The sequence below is a fragment of the Sceloporus occidentalis genome, unplaced genomic scaffold, assembly GCF_023333645.1.
Source record: "Sceloporus occidentalis isolate IW3139 unplaced genomic scaffold, rSceOcc1.0.p SCAF_6, whole genome shotgun sequence".
Lineage (NCBI taxonomy): Eukaryota > Metazoa > Chordata > Lepidosauria > Squamata > Phrynosomatidae > Sceloporus > Sceloporus occidentalis.
The window spans coordinates 139204061-139228005 of NW_028316986.1; the positions used below are offsets into that span (position 1 = coordinate 139204061).

The 23945-nt window shown below is 38.4% G+C and overlaps 1 protein-coding gene across 3 annotated transcripts in view; it reads right to left on the reverse strand.

Annotated features, from left to right (window-relative positions):
• CSMD1 (CUB and Sushi multiple domains 1) overlaps positions 1-23945 on the reverse strand; it is a 1238710-nt gene that overhangs the window by 130368 nt on the left and 1084397 nt on the right. For all 3 annotated transcript variants that reach the window (XM_089531085.1, XM_089531084.1, XM_089531086.1), the window contains exons 38-41: positions 18812-18930; positions 15202-15271; positions 11352-11468; positions 4385-4594 (exon numbers count right to left, since the gene is read on the reverse strand). In XM_089531085.1, coding sequence (XP_089387211.1) covers positions 4385-4594; positions 11352-11468; positions 15202-15271; positions 18812-18930 — 516 coding nt within the window. The remainder of the gene's footprint in view (positions 1-4384; positions 4595-11351; positions 11469-15201; positions 15272-18811; positions 18931-23945) is intronic.

A 23945-nucleotide genomic window follows, 5' to 3' on the forward strand; every position in this document is an offset into this window, starting at 1 on the left:
GATTCCAAGGTCCCATTAATATGTGTCATCCAGCATCAAGCTTTCCATTCACCTCAGAGCACATCAACAGCTGAATACCCTCTTGGTTTGAGTCCATTGCATCATTAGCCACAGCGTTACTCATAGTTATTCTCTGCTATACCCTGATAGCTCATTGAGTGTCACCCAAACTAGGAGTTGCATCTTCTGAAACTATTTTTTCTTTCCTTTTGGGTTGTCTTATCACAGGGCTTGGTAAAATACATTGAGAAGAGGCTTACTGTACCACCTTATAGCAATTGCAAGTACATTTCTATACTTCTTATCAGTGAACCAAGCACTCCCTAAGCGGTTTACAATGTGTAAGCCAATTGCCCCCCAGAAGCTGGATACTCATTTTAGTGACCTACAGAAGGATGCAAGCCTGAGTGGACCCTGGAGCCCTGCCTGGGATCAAACTCACAACCTTGTGACAGTGTGTGACTGCAGTACTGGCATTTAACCACTGTGCCATCAGGACTACCTTCTGTAGGACTAACAAATGTTAGCTATGGTGCCAGTGTTGTAGTCTCTGAGAGATCCTCCACCAGCCTCCTCCCCACACACACTATTGCTGTAACCTAGGTAATACTTAAATGTTGGCACATTTAGTCTGGTTCTTCAGCAAAGGCCTGTCTGGTATGGAAGACCTTATAAGCACAGCTGTTGCCATGAGCCTAGCTTCTTGCATCACGTTAGCACATGATCCCACCATTCTGGAAAGGAATTGGCATTGGTGAGACAAACATAACTACTCTAACACAAATATAAGGACTCTTATTAGAAGGATCAAGATTTGATCAACTTTCAAGGGCCAGTTTGTGATCCAAAACACGCTGCAGAAATAATCCAATTTGAGACCATTTTAACTGTCCTGGCTCAGTGCTAGGGAAACCTGGGAACTGTAGTTTTGTGAGACATTTAGCCTTCTTTGTCATAGAGTTCTGGTGCTGTAAAGGTAAAGGTAGTCCCTTGACATGAATATCTAGTCGTAACCGACTGTAGGGACTGGTGCTCATCTCTGTTACTAAGTCGAAGAGCCAGTGTTACCCGAGGACTGCTCTGGTGGTTATGTGGCCAGCATGACTGCACTGAACTCTGGGCCCGAACAGACAGGCCAAAATAAAGCTGTTTTGGGTCACTTTGGAGGTATGCTGGTTAAATGCTACATGTGTCCTAAGAGGCCAGAAGCTATGCCAAAACCATGCTCCAGTCCTAAGGACTGGAGTGCAACTTTGGCTCAGGTTCTGGCCCCTTAAGATGTGTGTGTCATTTAAACAGCATACCTCCATAGTGACCTGAAGCAGCTTTATTTTGGTCTGTCTGTTCGGGCCCTCTGTTACCTTCCCAACAATGTGGTACCCATTTATCTACTTGCATTTGCATGCTTTCAAACTACTAGGTTGGCAGAAGCTGAGACTAGTGACGGGAGCTCATCCCATGGTGCAGCACTTGGGCCTTGAAATGCTAAACTTACGATTTTTGGATCATCAGAATTGGTGTCTTAACCACTAAACCACTGTATCCTTGGTGCTATAAGAAACTACAGCCGGTTACAAACCGGCACTTGGGACGTCCGCAGGACGTCCCATTTTAAAAAAGGGGTGTCTCTTCTAGACGCCCCTGGGTCTAATACAGACTCTGTCCGTACAATATGGCACCGGCCGTTCCACACAGCCAGCGCCATCTTTACGTATCGGACGCTGTGCGTCCGAACGTGTCTCAGAGCCTGTGACGTCGCGAATGCGCCCCTGGCGCCTCGCAACGTCACAGAGGCGCCGCAGAAAGAAGCTCCATTTTGGAGCTTCTTTTTTGCTCCGTAAGGGAGCCGCGCAGTGTGGCTGCGACGGCTCCCTTATAGAGCAAACGGCGGCGGCAGCAGACCGCCTCAAAGCGGCGGTCTATAACCCGCCCCCATTTCCTGTGATTCCCTATCACTGAGCCAGAGCAGTTGAAGTGGTCTCAAACTGGGTTATTTCTGCAGTGTGTTTTGAACTTGAGTCTTCAGTACTCTCTAGAATCTGCAGATGGTATGACTTTGGGGTTTTTTCATGCTTCATTCTAGGTAGTTTTTCTATATATTCCAATTCTGCATTACAATGCACTGTTAGCCTCAATGTGATATATTGGTTTGAGCACTGGACTAGGACTCTGGGAGACCAGGGTTCAAACATCAGATTGGCCACAGAAACCTGTGGGGTGACCTTGGGTAAATCACACTCTCTCAGCCTCAGAAGAAGGCAAAATCTGAGGACATATCCTTCAAAAATGGTCAAGAAAGAAAGGTGGAAAATCTATACTTTTTGTTCCAATATGTCCCGGCATTGTTTTTGTGTCCCTCCTTTTTACTTCATAGAGCCACTATAGGTGTATGTATTTCCCTGTCTTTTAATGCCTGCTTGCCAAGGGCTGACCAACCTTTTTTTCCCTTCCATCAGTTAGAACAGACCAATTGAATCATGGTTGACACACTATTTAACAACTGGTTTAATGAATCTACTCTAATTGGGACTACTAATACGATCCAGGTCCTAGACAGCCAAAAATTCTAACCTGTGTCTTAGTAGATTGTTAGTAGAATAGGCGAAAAGTCTTCCCTTGAACTTTGGATTATTATTTCACCTATGCATTATTCTTATCTGCAAAGTAAGTAAGGAGCCAGCTGATGACATTTCTCTGTTCCTCAACCTTTGATTAGTAGAATGGCCTGCCTGATGATCCTTTTCACTCTTCTTTCCTGTGCTAGATGGTGTTTGTCCTTGTTGCCACTTATATACTTTTTAATGAAGGTGTTATATATTGTTTTGCCTGTTTTGATCCTTTTGTAAGCTGCTTAGGGCCCTTTCTGAATGAGGGACATTATTCCCAACAGACCTTCTGGTCTGTTGATATCGTCCTTCCCTACCCTGACTCCCAAATAATGATGTAGTAACTTGATGTTTCACTGCTATTCATTGTTCCCTATCACAGTACATTCAATTCATTCAGCTTTCATTTAGCAATGGTACATTAGGACAGACACCCAATCACAGGTTTGACCTCTATAAAGGCATACGAATTGAAGACATGGTTTATAAATCAGCAGAACGACATAGCTTATAAATCAGTACTGTGACCAAAAAAAGAAAAGAAAAGAGCAGTATGATTTATGGATAGCTCCATGACTTGTTAATTAGGCCTTTAATATATAAATCATGATCAGAGCTTGAAAATTCACCCCTTTACTTACAAATCAATGCTATGCAGTCTGGCTGTACAATACAAACCATTCACTTATTAGATAAATCAATTGAATATTTTCCCCTCCCTATTTTTCTGCATTTCCTAATGTACCTAGAATAGCATAAATGCCAGGTTTCTAATTCTCTTCTAGTTCCATCTTGAAGGCTCTCTCATAGGCATTTATTGACAACTACCACAGAAACATCTGACATTATAGGCTAATGAAAGGGTATCATGCTTTAGTCAAGGAATTCTCAAACCATGCGCTAGGTCTGTTTTCTAACTGCATGCACCCACCCTCTCATCAATAGCACTATAATACTATCTGCTCAAATACAATTTTGAACATCTCTAGTAAACTTTGATTTAGTTCTGAAATAACAAAATGCTATTCTAATTTATCTCCTATGGTACTGTCTTGTAAAAATGAATTATGAATGCAGTTCAATAAAACACAATGCTGTCATCATTCATATTGTTTTGTTTCACATTTTACTCCCACCAAAAGTAGAAAAATGTTAGTGATCCTGATTGATCCAATCATATTGTGAGTATGCTGCAGTTGCTCCCACTAAATATTCCTGATTATAAGAATCTCCTCATTCACAGCAATGAAAAAGAAGAAAGTCACAGGTGCAAGGTACTGAATGGGGAAATCTGTCTACACAGTGACACTGAGTGAAAACCTCTGGGAGTAGAGAAAACTATGGACTGAGGAAGAAGAAAATTGCAATCATATGTGCTACATTTATTTCCATTTAACGCCTTCTCCCAATAGCACACTTAAGTTTGGAAATGTGTTATAGTTTCATGATTACTGGCCACAATTCGGGGGGGGGGGGAACCCCTAGACCGGAAGCCTATACACAATCACCACCTGAAGCAATGTCCCATTATGATTATTCTCATTTGCCCTTCTTCGGAGCAATTTTTCCCTCTCAAGATGGAGCACATCTTTTGTTTTTTAAATTAAGACAGTTAAAAATTAAATGAGATAAAGTACACATTTTTAAAGAAAAAGAAGCATAGAAAATACCAGCACTTTTAAAATATCATTTAAAAATAAAAAAATATGACAACCTCAAAAATTATTATAATATCCAGCTAAAGAACATGAGGTCATTGATATGTCACTGATGCTCACCTTGATATGAAAGTTTAAATCCTTGTCTATTTTCTGAATGATCACTGTAGAAGTGGATGAGAGTTTCATGTGTTGTGCTTAATAAAGGAGGAGGCAGGTCTGTTCCACTGAACTGGCCAATCATTGAGCTTGTATGATAAGGGCCATTCTGAATTTCAAGGAAGTCATGGTTAGCTTCAGTTGAAAAGTTCAGAAACTGTAGATGTGCCCCTATATGGGAAAATAAAGTAAAATATATGAAAACTTTTGGCATGTTTAGAACAATCCATTCTACAATCCTAACAGTCTCGATTTTTCTCCCTGCATCTTGCATTACATTATAAGAATTGTTTTATATATGACCGAGAATTATAAACAGCACTTATAAATATAGTCATTGGAATTGATCTAATACCTAGAGGGATTAACTAAAAGGACAAAGGAATCGACAACTTTTGACTAGTCAATTTTTAGCTCTTATTTCTAGGTTATGTTTATCTTCATTTAATATACAGTGGACCCTTGTTATACGCTAGGGTTTGGTTCCAAGATCCCTCGTGTATAACAAAATCGGTGTATGCTCAAGTCCCATTAAATATGACATAGAAAAATGGTGTCCCTTATAAAAAATGGAAAATCAAGTTTGATATTTGAAATTTATACTTTTTTTGAACATTTTCAAACCATGTATGCTTGAATCTTTGTATAAAAAATCCGTGTATAAGAAGGGCCGACTGTATAATTTAACATATACATGAAAAGTTACCATTTTCTGAAATATAGCTTTCCTGGATAACGGGAAATGACTCTATTCAGAATTAGTCTATTCAGAATAATATTCTTCACTGAAACTGAGATTGTATCTACTTTTCAAAAATAAAGTTAAACAATTACAACACAAACATTTCCTTGTCTAACTATGAAGAATGATTGTTTGGTACTGGGTGGGAGAACTTAGTTTGGTGGGATGAAAGCAAAAAATCATCAAAAAAAATCTGAGATGTAGCTTTTGCTGAAGTTCCATAAGCCCATTTAATTAGTTTCCACCATGCAACTGAACAAGATTTTTCTGATTCAGGCTGATTTTCTAATTTCTAACTTCCATTATTTCTAATACACATGTATTCCATATCCTTTTGTTACCTGTTAAGAAATAAAAATTGTTAACAGGCCTTTTATGTGGAAAAATGTGTGTTCATCATTCTATAAATATCTAATTTCTGGTTATTCTGGCATACCTATGACAGATTGATTTCCCATGGAGAGAGTAATCTGATGAACTGATGTTCTGAAAACTACATGATAAGTATGATTTGATGACAGGCAGATGGTTGTGAGTTTTAAGTAAATAAGTATGTTTCTGTGGACTTACTGGGATAGGGTGCACCCTCTCATTTATTTGAAAATGGAAAATAATGGGCAATTCACAGTATTTGTGCATTTCTCATCAATTGACTTAGGGCCTGTACAGACAGGCCAAAATAAAGCTGCTTTGGGTCACTTTGGAGGTATGCTCTTTAAATGACACATGCATCTTAAGAGGCATGAAGCTTGGGCCAAAGCTGTGCTCAAATTCTTGGGACTGGAGTGTGGCTTTGGTGTGGCGTCTGGCCTCTTAGGACCCATTCATCATTTCAACAGCATACCCCCATAGTGCCCTAAAGCAGCTTTATTTTGGCCTGTCTGTACAGGCCTTTAATGCTCCACTAGTTACTAGGTTTTAAATGTGATGTAGAACTTGTTAAAAGTGAAAACACTGGTCTTTCAGCCTTTGCTGTAGTGTGTCTTTAAATCATTTCTGACCTATGGCAACCCTATGATGGTTTTTTTCCTGGCAAGATTTGTTCAGAGTAGGTTTACCACTGCCTTTCCTTGAGGCTAAATTTCAGTTAATGTTAAAGATTACTAGCTTTTTGCTTAGTCAATTTTTTTCATTCACTTTCCCCATGGCTGAGAAAATATGCAAAGCAAGTAAAACAGTGCCTCCTGCTTACCTTATGCTTGTGGTGGGCAGAGGCTTTTTGCCTCTTTTTCCTCCTTAAAAAAGATGAGGCCGGTGAGAAAGCTGGCTGCACAAGGTTAACTTAAGCTTAACTATGTTGAGGTATATATGCCTAACTGCATTATACCTACCCATCTGACTTCTGACAAGTTATGACTACATGGATTAGGACACCTTTGGGGGTTGCTATTCCTTCACTGGCTTCAGGTTGGGGGACTTTTTTTTTAATTGCTCCACCCTTTTGGATTCAGTTATGGGTTACCTGGAACCTCACTCCAAATTAACAATGGCCTGTTACAGACTGCCAAAATAAAGCTGCTTCGGGTCTCTTTGGAAGTATGCTATTTAAATGATGCATGGGTCCTAAGAGTCCGGAGGTTGCACCAAAGCCACACTTCATTCCTAAGCACCGGAGTGCAGCTTTGGTGCAGCTTCCGGATTCTTAGGATGTATGCTTTATTTAAATAGCATACCTCCAAAGAGACCCGAAGCAGCTTTATTTTGGCAGTCTGTAACTCTTTCTCTGAAGATGCCTGCCACAGATGCTGGCAAAACGTCAGGAAGAAACTCTTCTAGAACATGGCCACATAGCCTGAAAAACCCACAAAAAACTACCCAAATCTTATCCTTCAGGTCAGAGTAAGAATGAAGAGCTTTGGCTGACAGGGGTGAGCACTCCAAGTAAATAGTAAAAGAAAGTTTGTGTGTGTGTGTGCATGTGCCTTCCCTGCCAAGTTATGGCAACCTCATGAATTTCATAAAGTTTTCTTACGCAAGGAATACTTACAGGTGATTTTGCTACTTTCTTCCTCTGAAATCAAATTTACACAGCATACATTTAATAAGGAGTGGGTAGGATGTGCTTGAGGGGATGAGAGGAAGAGAGTTCTCCTTTGAGCCATCATGGTGTCATTAAACCAAGTGCTCACCAGCTCTGGGCTAACAACATTAATAGACCCTTCTCAGCAAATTCTAACATATATGAGTGGTAAAGATGAGGAGGGAAATGATTGGATTTGCACCTCTGGGCAGAATCCCTCTTTCATGCTTCCTAAGGCTGTCAGCGGAACGGAACATATTTTGCTGCAAAAATCCTTACTTTTGTCAGGCTTTCAATGTGTCTTAGAGAGGCAAAACATAGCAAAATATCCTGCCTTTATCCTTACACAGGATCCAATTGCATGTTTATGTCAAAAAAAAAAAAATGTGCCTGACTGAAAATGTGTACATTTGAAAAAAAATGCATCCAAAGAGATGGTGCAGCTGAAGGTGAAAGGAAGATTCCTCCAAACTGGGCAAAGAAATATTCTGCCTAATTTTAAAGAAATTTTCTCGCTCACACATCCTCATAGTCCACCTCATTCAGCAGAATTCAGGAGGCTGTGAAATAAAGCTCCTTTTGCCTGTTCCATTCATTTATCTTTGTCTTTGTCCCCTCAGTATGTTTTGAATTTTATTTTATTTTTACAACAGACCAGGTTTTTTTAATGAACAGAAGTGGTCATTTTCTGTGGTTAAATAATAATGTGTATTTGCATGGAAGGAAAACACATTAATAAGTCTGGCAAAAGACCTTCACCTCCTGGAAATCTCAGTACCATTGATATTCTGAATGGTTCCCCAGACACCAAAAATAAATCCTCAGAGTGGTGCTGGGATGAGAGTGACAGAGCTAGAAAAGCCCTATTCCATGAACGGTACTATTTAGTTTTCACAAAATGGAAACTATAATCCAAGCATGGGCATTTTGCAAGTCGGACCCCTCATAACTATCAACATACCAGTTGTTGTGTAATATATAGGAACAGGCATTCATCTTGCAACACAGGTTATAATCAGCCAAAATTATGTTTCTATTATCCACAGTCTAATTAATGTCAAAACTTGACACAAATCCCTAAAAGACAAGCAAGTCCTTTTGCAAACTTAATAATTAATAACAAGGCATTATAGTAGGATTTATTATAGCCAAACTGATTAAGTTAACTAATTAGCTAGCATAGAATATTATCTTTACTTAGTATATTATGTTACATAAATCCATGTAACAAGAGAAAGCTGTTAATACAGAAAATAAATGAATACCTAGTTAAATATACAACAGAGTTTTTAATTAGCTGAATCTTACAGTCCTCTATCATTTTAATAGTAAGAAATATCCTATATGCACCAATCTGTAACTATCATGCCAACCTAAGTAATATTTATCCTATGATGCTTTCTTAAAGTCACCACTATAATTTGTTAATCAGTTTGAGGAGGAAGCAAACAGGTTCAAGCTAATTATGAAATTATATGGATAAGGATTTCTTGAGACTTTTCAGTTTAGTTTATAATATGAAATATAGGCTTTCAAGAATGCTGAATTGTATATAGTACCCATAATTATAGTGGAGGAAAAGGGCAAGCAATCCAACCTGATTGGCATGGCCTCTCATTGTTGTTGCTGCTGTGTGCTTTCAAGTCATTTCTAACTTATGACAACACTAACACAAACCTATCACAGAGTTTTCCTGGCAAGATTTCTTGAGAGGGGGTTTGTCTTTGTTTTCCTCTGAGGCTGAGAGTGTGTGACTTACCCAGCGGATTTCCATGGCTGAGTGGAGATTCAAACCCTGGTGTCCCAGTGTCAAAGTCCAACACGCAAACCACTATGACACACTGGCTCTCTCATGAAAGGACAAAAAGAAGGGGGCATACCTAATTGAATTAAATATTGGCATTTGCCCCTGCCATACTACTAATTTTAACTATTGTTCTGAAGATTTTTCTTTAAAAGAACTTCTTCTAACGGTAGCCTTAGACAGAATGAAACACTACATGAATGGAACTCTGCTCATGCACCAAGACTTTCTCCCCCAAATCTTCCCCAGCAACTTTCCCACCTTATTTATTTATTTAATTAATTATTTACAGTATTTATACCTTGCTCTTCAGCCCTAAAGGCTCCCAGAGCGGCTTACAGATAGTTATTCAGACAGTTCCCTGCCCTCAGGTGTACAATCCAAAAACACATGACACAAAAGGAGAACGGAATGGTGGTGTAGAAAAGGGGTCAAATCCAGTGGTTCTTCTCTTCCTCTGAGGCCTGGACCATAGCAGATGGACTGGAGGGAGGACCCTTCTTCTTGCTCTGGCTAGCTCTGATGTAGTTGGGCCTGCCTTTTCACTCCCTCCCAGGCTGGATGATGTCCGATGGCATGGAGGAAGGGCTCTTCTTCAGGCTAAGCCTGATGGAGTTGGGCCTGCCTTTTCACTCCCTCCAAGCTGGATTATGACAGATGGCATGGAGGGAGGGCTCTTCTTCTTCAGGCTAGGCCTGACGTGCTCCAGCAAATCCTACAGTATTTTCATTCTTGTTGTTGTTAACCGCCTTTGAGTCTTCCCTGACTCATGGCGACCCAATGTAGGAGACATTTCCAAGACTCCCTGTTTTCCATTGCTCTCCTTATGTCCTTTAACTTCATACCCATGACTCCCTTAATTGAATTAGCCATTTGGTGTGTGGTCTTCCTCTCTTTCTACTTCTCTCCACCCTTCCTAACATTATTTTCTTTTCCAATGATTCATGACTTCTCATGATGTGGCCAAAGAACAACAGCCTCAGTTTAATCATCTTGGCTTCCAGGGAGATTTCAGGCTTCACCTGTTTAAGGATCCATTTGATTGTCTTTTTTACTGTCCACAATATCCTCAGCACTCTTCTCCAGCACCACATCTCAAATGAATTTATTTTATTTTTATCCACTTTCTTCACTGTCCAGCTCTTGCATCTGTACATGGTGATGGGGAATACAGTGCCTTGGATTATTCTAATTATAGTGCTCATTTGTATATCTTTACTCTTTAGGATCTTTTCTAGTTCTTTCATAGCAGCCCTACCTATTTCTAGTCTTCTTCTGATTTCTTGAATTTAGTCTCCTCCTTGATCAATGTTTGATCCCAAGCTTCGGGAATTCTTTTACAATTTCAGTTTCTTCATTGTCTAGGTTAAATGTGTTTTGGTCCTCTGTAGTCATTATTTTTGTTTTCTTTATGTTTAGCATTAAGCCTTTGCACTTTCTTCTTTTATCTTTCTTAATAATTGTTCCAAACCTGTGATGTTTTCTAATAATAATATGGTGTCATCCACATCTTAGATCAGTGATGACAAACCTTTTAGAGACTGAGTGCCCAAACTCAAATGTGTTCCTGCACAAGGTGTTACCCGGTGCTTGGGGGGGGGGGGGGGGAGACTTCCAGAGTTTGTGTGTGGGACTTCTGGGGGCAGGACTTCCCTGGAGACAGCTGAAGGCATGGGAGGGCAGGAGAAAGAAGAGGAAAAGGTGCATGCCTGTTCCTCCTCTTTCCCCCATCCTCTTGGGTCTTCAGCTGTCTCTGAAAAGGCAGCTAAAGGCACAGGAGGTGGTGGAAGAAGAGGAACAGGCATGCAACTGGTCCTACTCTTCCCCTGACCTTCAGTCTCTCCATGTGCCCTCAGAAATGGCTTCACATGCCAGAGAGGACACGTGTGCCATAGGTTCACCACCATGGTCTTAGATTATTAATATTCCTTCCTCCTATTTTTACTCCTCCTGTCACAATCTATGTCTGTTCTTCTTATGATATTTTCTACATACATGTTGGACAGATGGGGTGATGGATTGCAGCCTTGCCTGACCTCCTTGCCAACTGGGAACCGTTCTGTTTCTCCATATTCCCTTCTAACAGTAGCATCTTGTCCTAAGTACAGATTTCTCATCAGTACTATCAGTTTCATTGGAATATCATCTGTTCCCAGTGATTTTTTCCCCCAAAAAATTATTGTAGTTACCACCTTACTTTTTAGAATTTGAGGCACTGTTATAGTATTGTTATAGATTTACTGATTATCTTATCACAAATATACCCAAGAGAATTTACAAAGCTAAAATATAATACAGAAATTGTGATTTTGGACATCAAAGATTTACTGTCAACCAATTAGTCTTGTATTGGGATGCTTACCATATCCAACAGGCAATAATATCTTCCATGTGCAGCCTAGGTTACTAGGATAGTTCCCTGGAAAGCCTGGGCTTAGGATAACCCCAGCCATATTTGTCAGTGTACCACCACATTTAGCTATTTAAAAAATAGAAAAAGAAAGAACAAAATTTAATGTTTATGTTTATCCAAGAATCAGTGACTTATGGAAAGTTCATGATACAATTACTTATGCACTGTTCAGATAATATTAATAAGAAACTCACACTAGTAAAGAGCTATACGTGAACAGAAGGTTCATGTATGAACAAAATTCTAAGTGCATTTCTTGAGAATGCCTGTCCAGACATTCTTAAGAAGCATTGATAAGTAAAATAAATGTTAGTATACATTAAAGATGTACAAGATATGAAGTACACTGATTTGATTTGATTTTCTAGTTTGTAGGCAAAAAATTCCTTTGTACAAGAACTTTATTTATTTATTTATTTACTTATTTCATTTGCATGCCATTTTTCTCCCCATAGGGACCCAAAAAGGCCCACAGACAAAAACATTTAAAATCTCAATAAAATTCAAAATAATGGTCTGTGTGTGTGTGTATGCAGTATATGTTTTCTACAGAAAAGATGAGGGGTTTTTTGCACAAAAATGAATTTCTTTCTGTACAATGTACAATAAAACAATAGTTTATGCACAATTTTCTTCTGCAAAAAGTTGTTTTTTGTGTGCCTTCAAGTCGTTTCTGATTTATGGCAACCCAATGGTGAACTTATCATGAAGATTTCTTGGCAAGTTTTTAAAGGCTGCATCAACACTGGAGAAATAACCCAGTGTGGCACCGCTTTAACTGCCCTGGCTCAAGGCTATGGAATTCTGGGAGCTGGAGTTTGTTGTGGAGCCCAGAGTGGAGCCTCACAACAACTATAACTTGTTCAGGATCACCCAGTGGCTTTCATGGCAAGAGCAGGGATTTGAACCCTGTCTTCAGAGTCACAGTCCAATGCTCACATCACTACCTAAAATGCAAAAACCTATCCAAAAATGTGGACAAAATCTTACCTGGTAGGGACAAAACTTGCCTGGTGTGGATAAAATGTTTGAATGTTTTTGTTCTTACATGCAAGAAGAAAAAAATTAACAGTACTATGTAAAAGTTGTGATGAACATAGTTAAAATGAATGGGTTCTCCATATTACACTGATAGGTATATATATTATGTGTTGAGTTATAACCACTAAAATTGTACTTTGTTCTGTATAATTAAAGCATGGGGAAAGTAGTTTTACCTCTGCTCTTTCTAGTTTTGTCTTATTGATACCCAGCCATGAAATAGAGACCAAACATGTAAATTTGATGAATAAAAGGCCATTTATTTAACCTATAAATTATTTGATGCTAAGCTCTTGAACATCAACCTTAAACTTCAAAACTCTTGAGGAAATTGATTAAAGTGAAAAGCCTGGTTCGGGTCCAGTTGAAGCCAGGTGTCAATTCTAGACCGTTTCTTCAGCCTTCCCTCTGGACACAAACACCCGACCCTGAGGTGAATTCAATGATTCGAACTGCATCCTCAGCCAGTCCTAGGAAGGTAAACATAAGGCACTCTTCCCCAAATTCACTTGAGTTTGTAAGGTTGAACAAAACCCCCATGTCTACCCCAAAGGCAGGTTATTTCAAAACTCCAGGTCCCTTGACCTGTCCAAGCTGTTCCAGAGCCTAACCTTTCACCACAAAGGGGTGCCACTGATGTGCACCAAATAGTTATTTAACCCCATATGGGCCAGTGAAACCTATTTAACAGCCACCCCAAGCCAATTACCAGTCCCGGCACACAGTATGGGGTAGGAAAAAAAAACACCTGGGAAAAGGGAAGAAAATTCCTACCCGGCCCCAAAACAACCAACCAAGTTCACGCTGCATTTAGGGCAGGAGGGTAGGCTGCTTTGGAGAAAGGAAGCCAGATTTTGGGGGGGGGGGGGTTGCCCTTAAATACTGACTCCAACCCTCATCACATGCCCAAGCTTGGCCCGTAGGGTCTTGCTTATTTTTAAATTATCTGGTCTCATATCATCGAGGGTATCAAAGCCACACCCTCCCTCCAAGGCTCTGCCTGTCGTCCTGGTGTGACAACTTTAAAGTTTAGTTTATTCACTGTTAGCTTACTCAATTTATTCAGCTTCGAAATGCTAAACAGTCACTAAGGCAAATGTTTTGAAGCTTCTGAAGTTTGAACGATCAGTTATCCCCTATTTAAAAAAAAGGTTCTGGTGCTTTTAGGATATATGGGTGTACTTTGGGGGTTAGGAACAACTGAATCTTCTGCAGGTGTTGAAGGGAAAAGAATTAAGGGACAACAAAGGGGTATGGGCTGTTTTTCTTTGCCATTTGAAAAAAGCCTTTTTTAAAAAGGCCATCCACTCTACTTTGAAGACATTCACAACATGTCAAATATACTTAAAGATCTAGAATTCACTAGTGCATTACGTTTTGAACACAGAAAATCAGCTTGCAGGCTGCGGAAATCTTTGGAGCATCAAAATAATAAACGTGGGTTATGTGTATAACCAGGATAAAATCATCTTCTGGGGACCCAGTTCAGAACAAACTGGCTGTGGCATGGTGGGGTTAGCAGAAAAGGGGAATTCCTGTAAATTAGGCAGAAAGACATTCCAGACACTGTTTCTTAAACATTTATATATAACCTATTGTGACATGTCTTATTTTGCCATGACACCATGCACTGGCCATTCCATTTCAATAGAACAAATAAGGTGAATAAAGTAAAATATGGTTGGGAGCAAAGAAATCCCCAAGGACCATAAACAGGTCTTGAAATATACTGTACAAACATGTACAAGAGAAAAACTTTTTCACATTTGAAGTCACATTTCTTTCACAATGGCTCTACCACCAAGTCCAAAATAGTTTTTTCTGTGGCTTTTTTTTTTTTTCTCGTGGAGGGTGCTCTTGATCCAAGCTTCTGGGGATAATAAAATCATTTAACATTTTGCAATGAACATATTTATCATCAGGTAATAACCAGTTGTCTGAGTCTCAGCCAGACAACTGGCCATTGATTAAGGATAAATATACTTTGGTGAGGATGGAGATAAACCATTAAATGTGTATTTTAACAAACCAAAAAGTGGTACTTTAATACCTTTTCTCTTTATTTCAAAAACACACACATTGACCAATGCACTAGACCAGATATGGGGAAGTCTTGTTTCTTCTCCATCCCCTAGTTTTTGTACCATAGTGACATATAATGACAGCTAAGATGACTTTACTTGTCTTTGTTCATCTCCTAGTTTGTAGGATTTGAGGCAGCAGTTTTCCAGCTCACTTCTTTAGATACTATGCTACACCTTAATCACTTTTACCATAAAGGCAATGACCCATATAAAAATATGTGAATGATGGATTCCTTATCTGTATATAAAAGGAAGTCATTCCCTTAAGTTCAGGCAATCAGGGCCAGCGGTTCTTGGATTGCAACTGGCTAATTTAACTTGACATTTCTAGTCATATATTATTGACTCCAGATTTAAACAGTTGGTTTTTTTGTGCCTTCAAGTCATTTGCAACTTATGGAGACATTAAGATGAACCTATCACAAGGTTTTCTTGACAAGTTTCTTCAGAGAAGGCTTACCATTGCCATCCCCTAATGCTGAAAGAGTGCGACTTATCCAAGGTCACCATGGTTGAGTGGGGATTTAAACCCTGGTGTCCAGGAAACTAGTCCAATGCTCAAACCACTACATCATGCTGTCTCACTACAGATTTAAATAGTGCCTGCTAATTAAATCCTCAGTTTGCTACTTATATCATTAACAGTGTGGGCTCATAAAAATTAAAATGCATACCAATACAAAGAGGAGAAGGATAATTCCAACGACGAACTGTTCCTGGCATACAAGAAATATGAGAACGTCCCTAAAAAAAAAAAAAAAAAAAAAAAATCAAATCATATAACGATGAACCACTGTCCTCTGTTTTCCCAGATTTCCCTTGGCAATTTAACATAATGGTTCTAACAAGAAAACACCAGTGTTGCTAGCAAAATCCTTTTGCCAATTAATTTCCACCTGCACTTTACTACCCATGACAGTTTTCTAATTAAGGTTAAAGAAAAGACTACTGCAATAATTAGAATTCCTTTAAAAATGGGAAATGAATTGTGCCACATGTCTTAAGAAATTGTTTCAGAACCAGTGTTCTGAACTCAATTATTACACAAGTTTGCAGAGCAGTGTTAACATTCTCATTTACATTCTTCATTGCTCTACAAAAGGAAGGTGTCCTTCCTCACAAGGCAACAAATGGCTCACAATAAAATGGAATTTTGAAAAGAGAAACAAACTTCTTCTTCAGTGGTGGTTGCAAAATAGGAATGTGCCATGATTTCTTATCTACACTGCTATTCAGGGAATATCTACCCTATAAGTGTGATCAGTTTTATATCAATTCAAAGGTCCAGTTCTCCTAAAAAGCTATCAGAATTACAGTCTGATGAGAGCCCTTTTCAGATGTTATATATATGAATCTATTCATCACATCAGTGGGACTCTGCAAAGTGGCTCTGTCCCTCCAGATTGTCTAGACTGGTCCTTGTCTAATGAACATGCTTACAGTACAAACTTCTCTGTATGCACAAAGGCTTGTGAACACTTGTGTTGCTGCATGAAGATAGTTCTCTTATGTGAAGGCACTTTGGCTGTAACATTGGATGCAGGGGAGAAGAGTTCTTTATCAAATCAGGGGTAGTGCTAATAGATGTGGCCTAGCTTATCATTTATTGGATTTACTCCTAGATATAATGCCTGATTAAAGTGGGTGGTATTGTGAATTCTTTATATTTTTGCCCTCCTCTCCAACCCACATAGGACCTTATCACACGGAGGCAGTTACGTGAGTAAAACATTGCTGAACTGTTGCAGAAGCGCAGAGGTGGGATCGTCCATCACGCTTCTAAAACGTAATTGAGGAGTCCCACTTTCCTTCTGTTGATGGAGAAGCCATTTTTTAAATAACGGATTATCCGCGAATGCTTTATCACTGGAAGGAAAGCGGGAAGCCTCAATGACATTTTAGGAGCGTGACAGATGATCCCACCTTCACACTTCTGCAACAGTTCAGCAATGTTTTACTGATGTAAGTGCCTCCGTGAGATAAGGTCATACACATTCTGTAGAATGAAAGCAATTACAGACACCTCTCCACATTCATAGGGGCTAGGGGCCAAAGATCCCCACGAAAGTGGAAAAAACCACAAATATGTTAGCCCCCTCCCATCAAGACCACTCTTAACTCTCTTTGCAACCTTGAAACACATACCACCCTCCCCACATTTCAAAAGTGTGTTCACTTTCAATTAGATGTTAACAGCTGCTACTTGAAGCTTTGACATCCTTAGACCTTCCCTGTCAGTTTTAGCAAAAGCAAATTTTAATTTGTATCCTGCCATTTGGCAGTGATAGTGCTAGCTACAAAATCTTTTCTTTTCTTAGACCTAAATAAGAAGGATCATCAATTAATTTTTCTATCAGGAATGACTGCATTAATATATTCTTACAATATCATAATATAGCAATTACCACCCAGTGAAGCAATGCCACAGACTGCAAAGGTTTGATTAGACATATAAGATCTTTTTGTTTTACAGGCAGTGTGGCAGGGCTATAAATGTTTTGAGTGTCATCAACATCAACTCTTCTTTTATGTTTCAAGATGCTAACTCCACTACACAAGCAAAAACGTGACTATAACTGATTATACAAATTAACATTTATTTGCTTTTTTAAAGGAACAATACAGAAAGATCTCAGATTCTTAACAGAATTAATAACCAATTTAAAACATTGGGAGAGATTCTCAGTCAGAATTACGAATAACTATAACATTCTAGTCTTCCTTGTAAAAAATTTGGAAGAGGGAGGAGCAGGCAAACCTCTTTGAAATGATGGTTTTAACAACAGTAAATAGTAAATAGTAAAGGCTAATTCTGAGGTCTTTGTAAGATGCTGGTTAGTGATATTATTAGCATCTCACAAACTCTTAATTGGTTGAAAGCCTTCAACTTCTTAATTGGTTATTTATTAGTAGCTGCCAGATTGGTCATCACTAGATTTTGGAAAGATTTATAGTGGTATTTGTGGCAACCTAGTATAATAAAGTATGTGACTATTTTGATTGGGAAAAAAAAACCCTAACAAACCTAAAATAGCTAAAGTAAAAAAGGAAAACACAATTTTACTGTGATTTGGAATTGTTTTGTTGACTATAGGACAAAAATATTGGTCTTCAAAAGGCATTCAAGTTTTTTTGTTGACTCTGTAAGGAAACACTTTTGACATCTTTTATTTTGGTATTATAGCTGTGTAACCTAAGTTGAAAAGTAAATTTGTATACTGATGTAGTACAATAATATCCAAAATTCACAAAACATTGATATATTTACAGCTATTATTTTGTGGATTTTGAAAGTTATTGTACTTAGCTATAAGGCTTACATGGCTACCCCCAGATATGTTTTTGCATACTGCTGTCAGGCAGGAGATCTGGGATGTTATGACATAAAATCAATTAAATGATAAAACTAAATAGCAACTGTAAATAAACAAATAAATATTCTTTACAGCACAATCCTACACATCAATAGGAAGCCTTATTATTTTCAATAGGCCTTATTACCAGGCAAGTGGGTATTGTAGCTGCAAGGTAAACATTAGGAGAAGTATATAGGTCAGTGGGAAAGAACAGGTTTTTCAGGTAGGAGACCATGGGTTCTGGTATTACATCTAGTAGGTGATATGAAAAATGAAAGACCTTTGTTGAGACCCTGAAGTCTTAATGCAATCTTTAAATTGAGTCATTGTGAGTCACAGTAAAACTGAGCAAGATAGATATTGGGGGAAGTTAAGTCAGCTTTCTATGTTTTTGTTCTTTCTTGAAATTTTTTATAAATTGCAATTGTTAATAAACTGAATAAACTGAAGTGCTTGTTTACTGACTGCAAGTGCTGTTAAAATCCTTAGCTCCAATTTGGAACACTTTAGAAATTAGATGTTTGTGTCTATCTTGCCCATTGATTTCAATGGGATATATCTGGTGGGACAGATCACTGAACTGTAGCTGTTTCATTTCAGAGGACAGAAAAAAATTAAACAGCAGTTGTGGTTCTGGTGCTGTAGCAAATTATGCTGACAAGGCAAAAATATATATGCAAAATTTTAATGTTATACATTTTCCTTTAGAAAACAGAATGAGGACAATACTACAATACTATTGATTTGGATCTTAATGTAAACCAAAAAGTTAGCTATATTTTTATTCAATACAAAGATTCAAATATAGTCCAAAAGCTTATATAAATCTTAAGCAAACAGATGATCTGAAACAGAAGACATTACAAGATGTGCTTTATAACCCTAGAGAGCAAAACATATATGACATTTTGAAAGAGAATCTGGGTACCTGCAATGTGTATCCTGGCTCACACTGAAATGACAAAACATCATTCACCATATATCTATCGCCCATTTTGAATCCATTGCTAGGGATTACTGGTTCTGGGCAGGCAGCAAGGCCTACAGCTAAAATAAAATAAAGGGAAAATGGAACAAAGATATATTAAAAACCCATTTTTCCAAGTTTTCTTGTTTATTTGTTGTTTAGCACCTAATATGGTCTAATCATTGTACAAAATCTTATTGTATAAAATTTTTAAAGCACTAACTGACATGAATCACCATCGAAGAAAAGACAAGACTTTAGAGAACAGGAAGCAAGGAGAGCAGAAAATGAGCTTTAAAAAAAACAGCAATCAACAGTAATTTTCTGTTTTTTTAATCATGTTTTATTTGTTCACCATTAGATAAAATCAACTTTAACATGCAGTGATATAATAAGCATATACATTCATTCAAACACACGCAAAAGATTTTTTTTGGTAAAAAAAAAATCATGTTCACATATTCATGAGTGTGTGTAAAAATGCAGGCCTGCAAGCATGTGAAAGGCGCGGGACAGACTGCCCCAAAAGGGTGGCCTGCCAGTGGCCTAATTTCCTCTGGAGGGAAGCTGCAGCCACCAAACCGCGCAGCTTCCCTACGGAGGACAAAGAACTCTGAAAAATTGGTTCTTTTTGCGCCGCAGGGGCAGCATAACAAGTTCTCCACTGGCACACTCATCATGTAAGCATCATGCGGCAGCGTGCGGATACCACTTGGCATGTACATAACAATGGCGGCGCCCTATGTTACGCCGCCTGTATGTAGTAGGGTTAGGGACCGTGCAGTTGCCGTGTGGTTCCTAACCCTAAAATTGGCACCGGTACATCGCTTGTTGGCAGTCTGTACCACACCAAAGTCTCTTAAATGGGACATTGTCTAATGTGAGATAATCTTACTGCAAGGGGTATTGGGATTTAAAATAAAAGGGAGAAAGAGCTAAAGGAAGATGGTGTACAACTAGATAAGGGATTCTATAGCCCACTTACTTTACATGCTGAAGTTCTCATTCACAGGTTATGCAAAGAAAGTACTGTTTTCAAGGGTAGCATGCCTCCCTTGTACAGCAAATTGCTTACTGAATGCTCTTCACAGGTCAGCTAACTCTTTCGGTGTAGGACATAAAACTCATTAATGACAATATTGATAACTCTCACTGTGATTTCATTCTAGTTCCTGCTTGTTAAATATTTTGCCATTCCAGCATGAGAGATACATCCATGCACATCATTAAAGTGACCTCCAATATTTTCAAGGCATCACTGCCATTAATGTCAAGAGATTTCATAGGGCTATAATCCTGACAACATTTATGAACAAATGTGTATGCATGGGTAAGCGAAATTAGAGTTGTGGGTGTGATTGGGATGACGTCTGAGTTGAACTCGAGTTGCTAGTTCTCTCTGAAACCACAAAAAATGAAGCTGCAACTCAATCGAAGATTCATGCAGTCTTCAGAATGGAGAAAGACAGGAAGAAACAATTGTTTTCTAATCCAAACCCCATGCACTTTTAAAAAATGTGGATTAAAAAGCACAAAACAACAAACCCCAGTAAATTTACAAAAACTCTTGTAATTATGCCCAACAGAGAAAAACTAGTGAAAATTTCCATGAGTGAGAAAGAAATAAACACAAATGTACATCTCTGCACCTACTACACATAAAGCACCACACCAGTGCTACTATAAAACTTAGGGCAGGATACGTTAATATGCAAAAATAAATAAATAAATAAATAAATAAATAAATAAATAAATAAATAAAGTTCTTACACCCATTCATCTGAAATCTGGCAGCCTTGAATTCCTCAGAAGAGGCAACTACACTTCAGAATTTCTTCCACATCACAAGAAATGAAGATATTACTGGCACTTCTCTTTTAAAATAACTCAGCCTTTATAGATAAGTAGCAAAATCTCTTTGGAAGTTATTTATCTGCTACTTGACAGGTGTATTCCTTTCCTTTGCAAACACATTTTATCCAACTTTGGGGGGGGGGGGGAGGGGGGGGAATTATTGCCATTTTTGGATTTTCATTTATTACTAATGGTAGTAATGATCATCTGCATTGCTGAATCTTGATTCAGGCTCAGAACATGGTCAGAAGCAGACTGACTCTGAAACAATATGAACTGAAAGACTGAGTTGGGATCCAAACAGAATTGTGTCCCTAATGTGTATATGTGTTGGCAGAGAGATATAAATATATATGTTGTTGTGGTTCAAGATAACAATGTAATTTCCCTGATGCATGGGTTTGTAGTGAGTATCCTTGTATCTTTTTATATACACACATATACATCTGATCTAGGAAAGATAAATACAAATGGGAAATTGGCTAATGACAGCATACTGTATGAAAAATATCACATCATTAATCATGGAAATAAGCAAAAATATATCTTACTAAATGGGACATGAAACTGTGATTCACATATGTTTTATGGTAGGAGGAAAAATTTAAAAAGAATAACAAGGAGATATGGAATCAAAACAACACTTCAACACGTCAAATCTTTCATCTTGGATTTGAGCTATATGATGTACTAAGATAGAGAAAAATGTATTTTGCATGCAGGAGAGATTACACATTCATTTCATTTTGAAATTTTATCCAGAATCCTTATGGAAAAAAGCATCCACTTTGATGAAGCTTTCCCACATCAGTTCTTTCTTTTTTTGAAAACTGCTGTTTCCAGGCCTATAGGCTTGGCAGTGCTACAATACCTCTGACCAAATACATGCACCCATATCTTATAACATAGTCATCCCTTGACTTCTGCAAGTTTAACTTCTGCAAGTTCGGTTGTTTGCAAGGTGACAATCATACTGCTGCAGCCGCTTTCCTCTCACTTTCTAGGATGGATGCGGCACTTTGCCCAAATTTCTTTGCCCACAGAGACAGGAGCATAAACTGAATTAACCCCCCTCCCCCCCCCCAAAAAAAAAACAACAACCTTGGACTGGTCTGTGTTCCCATCTCTATGGGCTATGGAGAGTGTGCACCTGGTGGCTGGGCTTTGCCACCACTGCTCCTTACTCCTAAACCTTGAGGCTGTTGTGTACACATTTGAATTCTGCCTCAAAACAGATAGGCCACCAGTGGAGCTGTTTAAGTGGGAGGCTTAAACGCTCCCTATAATCTAGACAAATCAGTAAATTGGCTGCAGGATTTTTGAACCACATTTTGGCTATCGAGTGAAGATATTAACAAATCTTCATGGTGGTGGTGCTGAGACAGTAAAAACATGCTACTAAGAGAAATCCTTCAGGCCTCATCACTGCTCACTATCACTCCTTTGTACAGAAAGTATTTTAGACGTTGCTTTTAAAAAGGGTCTCAACTAAATCTAGACCATCTGATATCTAATGCTTGAAAATGAAACCTGTTTAATGGAGAGATGAATACATCCACTTAACAAATAACTTGTAGTAAAACAGTGTGCATAACTACTTCAATTAGTTGATCACATGCTGTGATACAGACAGTAGCTAAAACAGTTGCAGTTTGGAACTGAGAGACTTTTATATCTTTTAAAAAAACTAATTACAGTATAAACAGATTTTTAAAAAATAGTTTGGAGAAGTGCTATAAATCTATTGTTAAAATTACAATTTCTCCTGTGAACCCTGTATTTCTCTATCAGTTAGATAATACTGTATGTTTTTTAAAAATTATTATTATTCTGACTGCTGAACATTTGAGAATAACTTTAATGAACTCCTTGCAGAGTTTGTTGCTCCTTTGACTCAAGCATTTAATTAATTCTTCCATTAATCTAAATGGGCTTTTCCACAGCTGGTGATTCCTTGTAGCAGAGAAAATAACCTGATGATATGGTTGATTTCATATGTATAGCAATAGCTGTCCATCAAAACTAACAATAAAGACTGCATTCTTATTGTTAGTCATCACAGAATTCTAAAGAAAAGTGCATGGCACTTAAAAGAGAAGAATATGCATCCTATTAAATACTCCCTTACTCTTAAAAATGGTCTGTATTCTCTATCAGCTACTTAGTTAAGTACACGTAACAGTTACCTAAATTTATTCATCTGTAACTGTTTTTTTATTTATGATCACTACTTAGTCACAATTGTGACACTATTGCCACAATCATTATCTACATCCCCACCCCACACTACCCATGCATACACACACAACCTACTTTAGCTGTATGGGGAGAAGGAGGTCCATTCTGCTGGCAATTGGGGCCAGGGGGAATGACACTTCCATCAAGAGAGTTTGGGGTAGGAGAGATTACTTTCTTAAGTAGAATTAACTACATATCTGATAGAGAATACAGGTCATTATAACTTAGGAGGTAGTGTAGCATAGATCTGTGGGCGGGGGGTGCTCACTGTTGTCAAGAGGTTGTTTGAGGCCATCAGAATCTCTTGAGAATTCTCCAGCCCCATGTGAGGCCTCACTTCTAGTACAAGACCAAGCACCAATACATGTGTTTTTTTAAATTTTAAACAAAATAAATTTTACACAAAACCCCTTGGCAAAATTAGTGTCTTCTTACCCTTTCTGAAGAGCCCACATACACGTACACAAGGCATAACAAAGCCGGGCAATCGATCATAAAGACACAAAGAACCATCTAATGTTACTGCTTTTGCTACAAGGCAGTGATTATTACATTTAATAAAAATTGCTTTGCAAGTGAGCAAATGATCTGAAACCACAACAACAATAAAAGTGCACTTTGTCACAGTGGGTCTTGTCGCAGAGTATCCTCTCCCTAGTTCTTTTCTTTATCATGTGGGGATGAATCAAGTCAGAGTTTACTGATGTAGATTCTGACAAACCTAGGAAATTATCAGACGGGAGAAAATTGGGGAAGAAAAAGGCATACTCCCAGCAAAGTTGTGTGATCACACTGAAGATTTTCAGACAACATTGCATTTATTCAGGACTTAATCCATGAAGATGCAGGAATGCTGCAGTAACAAACCATTCCCATGACTTCTCCCAGCTTCCCTCCCCCCATCTGATAATCTCCCTAGAATGTATGTCAGGGGTATAAGTCTTTACTAATTTCATTCTTGCAAGGAAGAAGAAAGCATTTGTTCAGTTTTCTTTCTCATGTG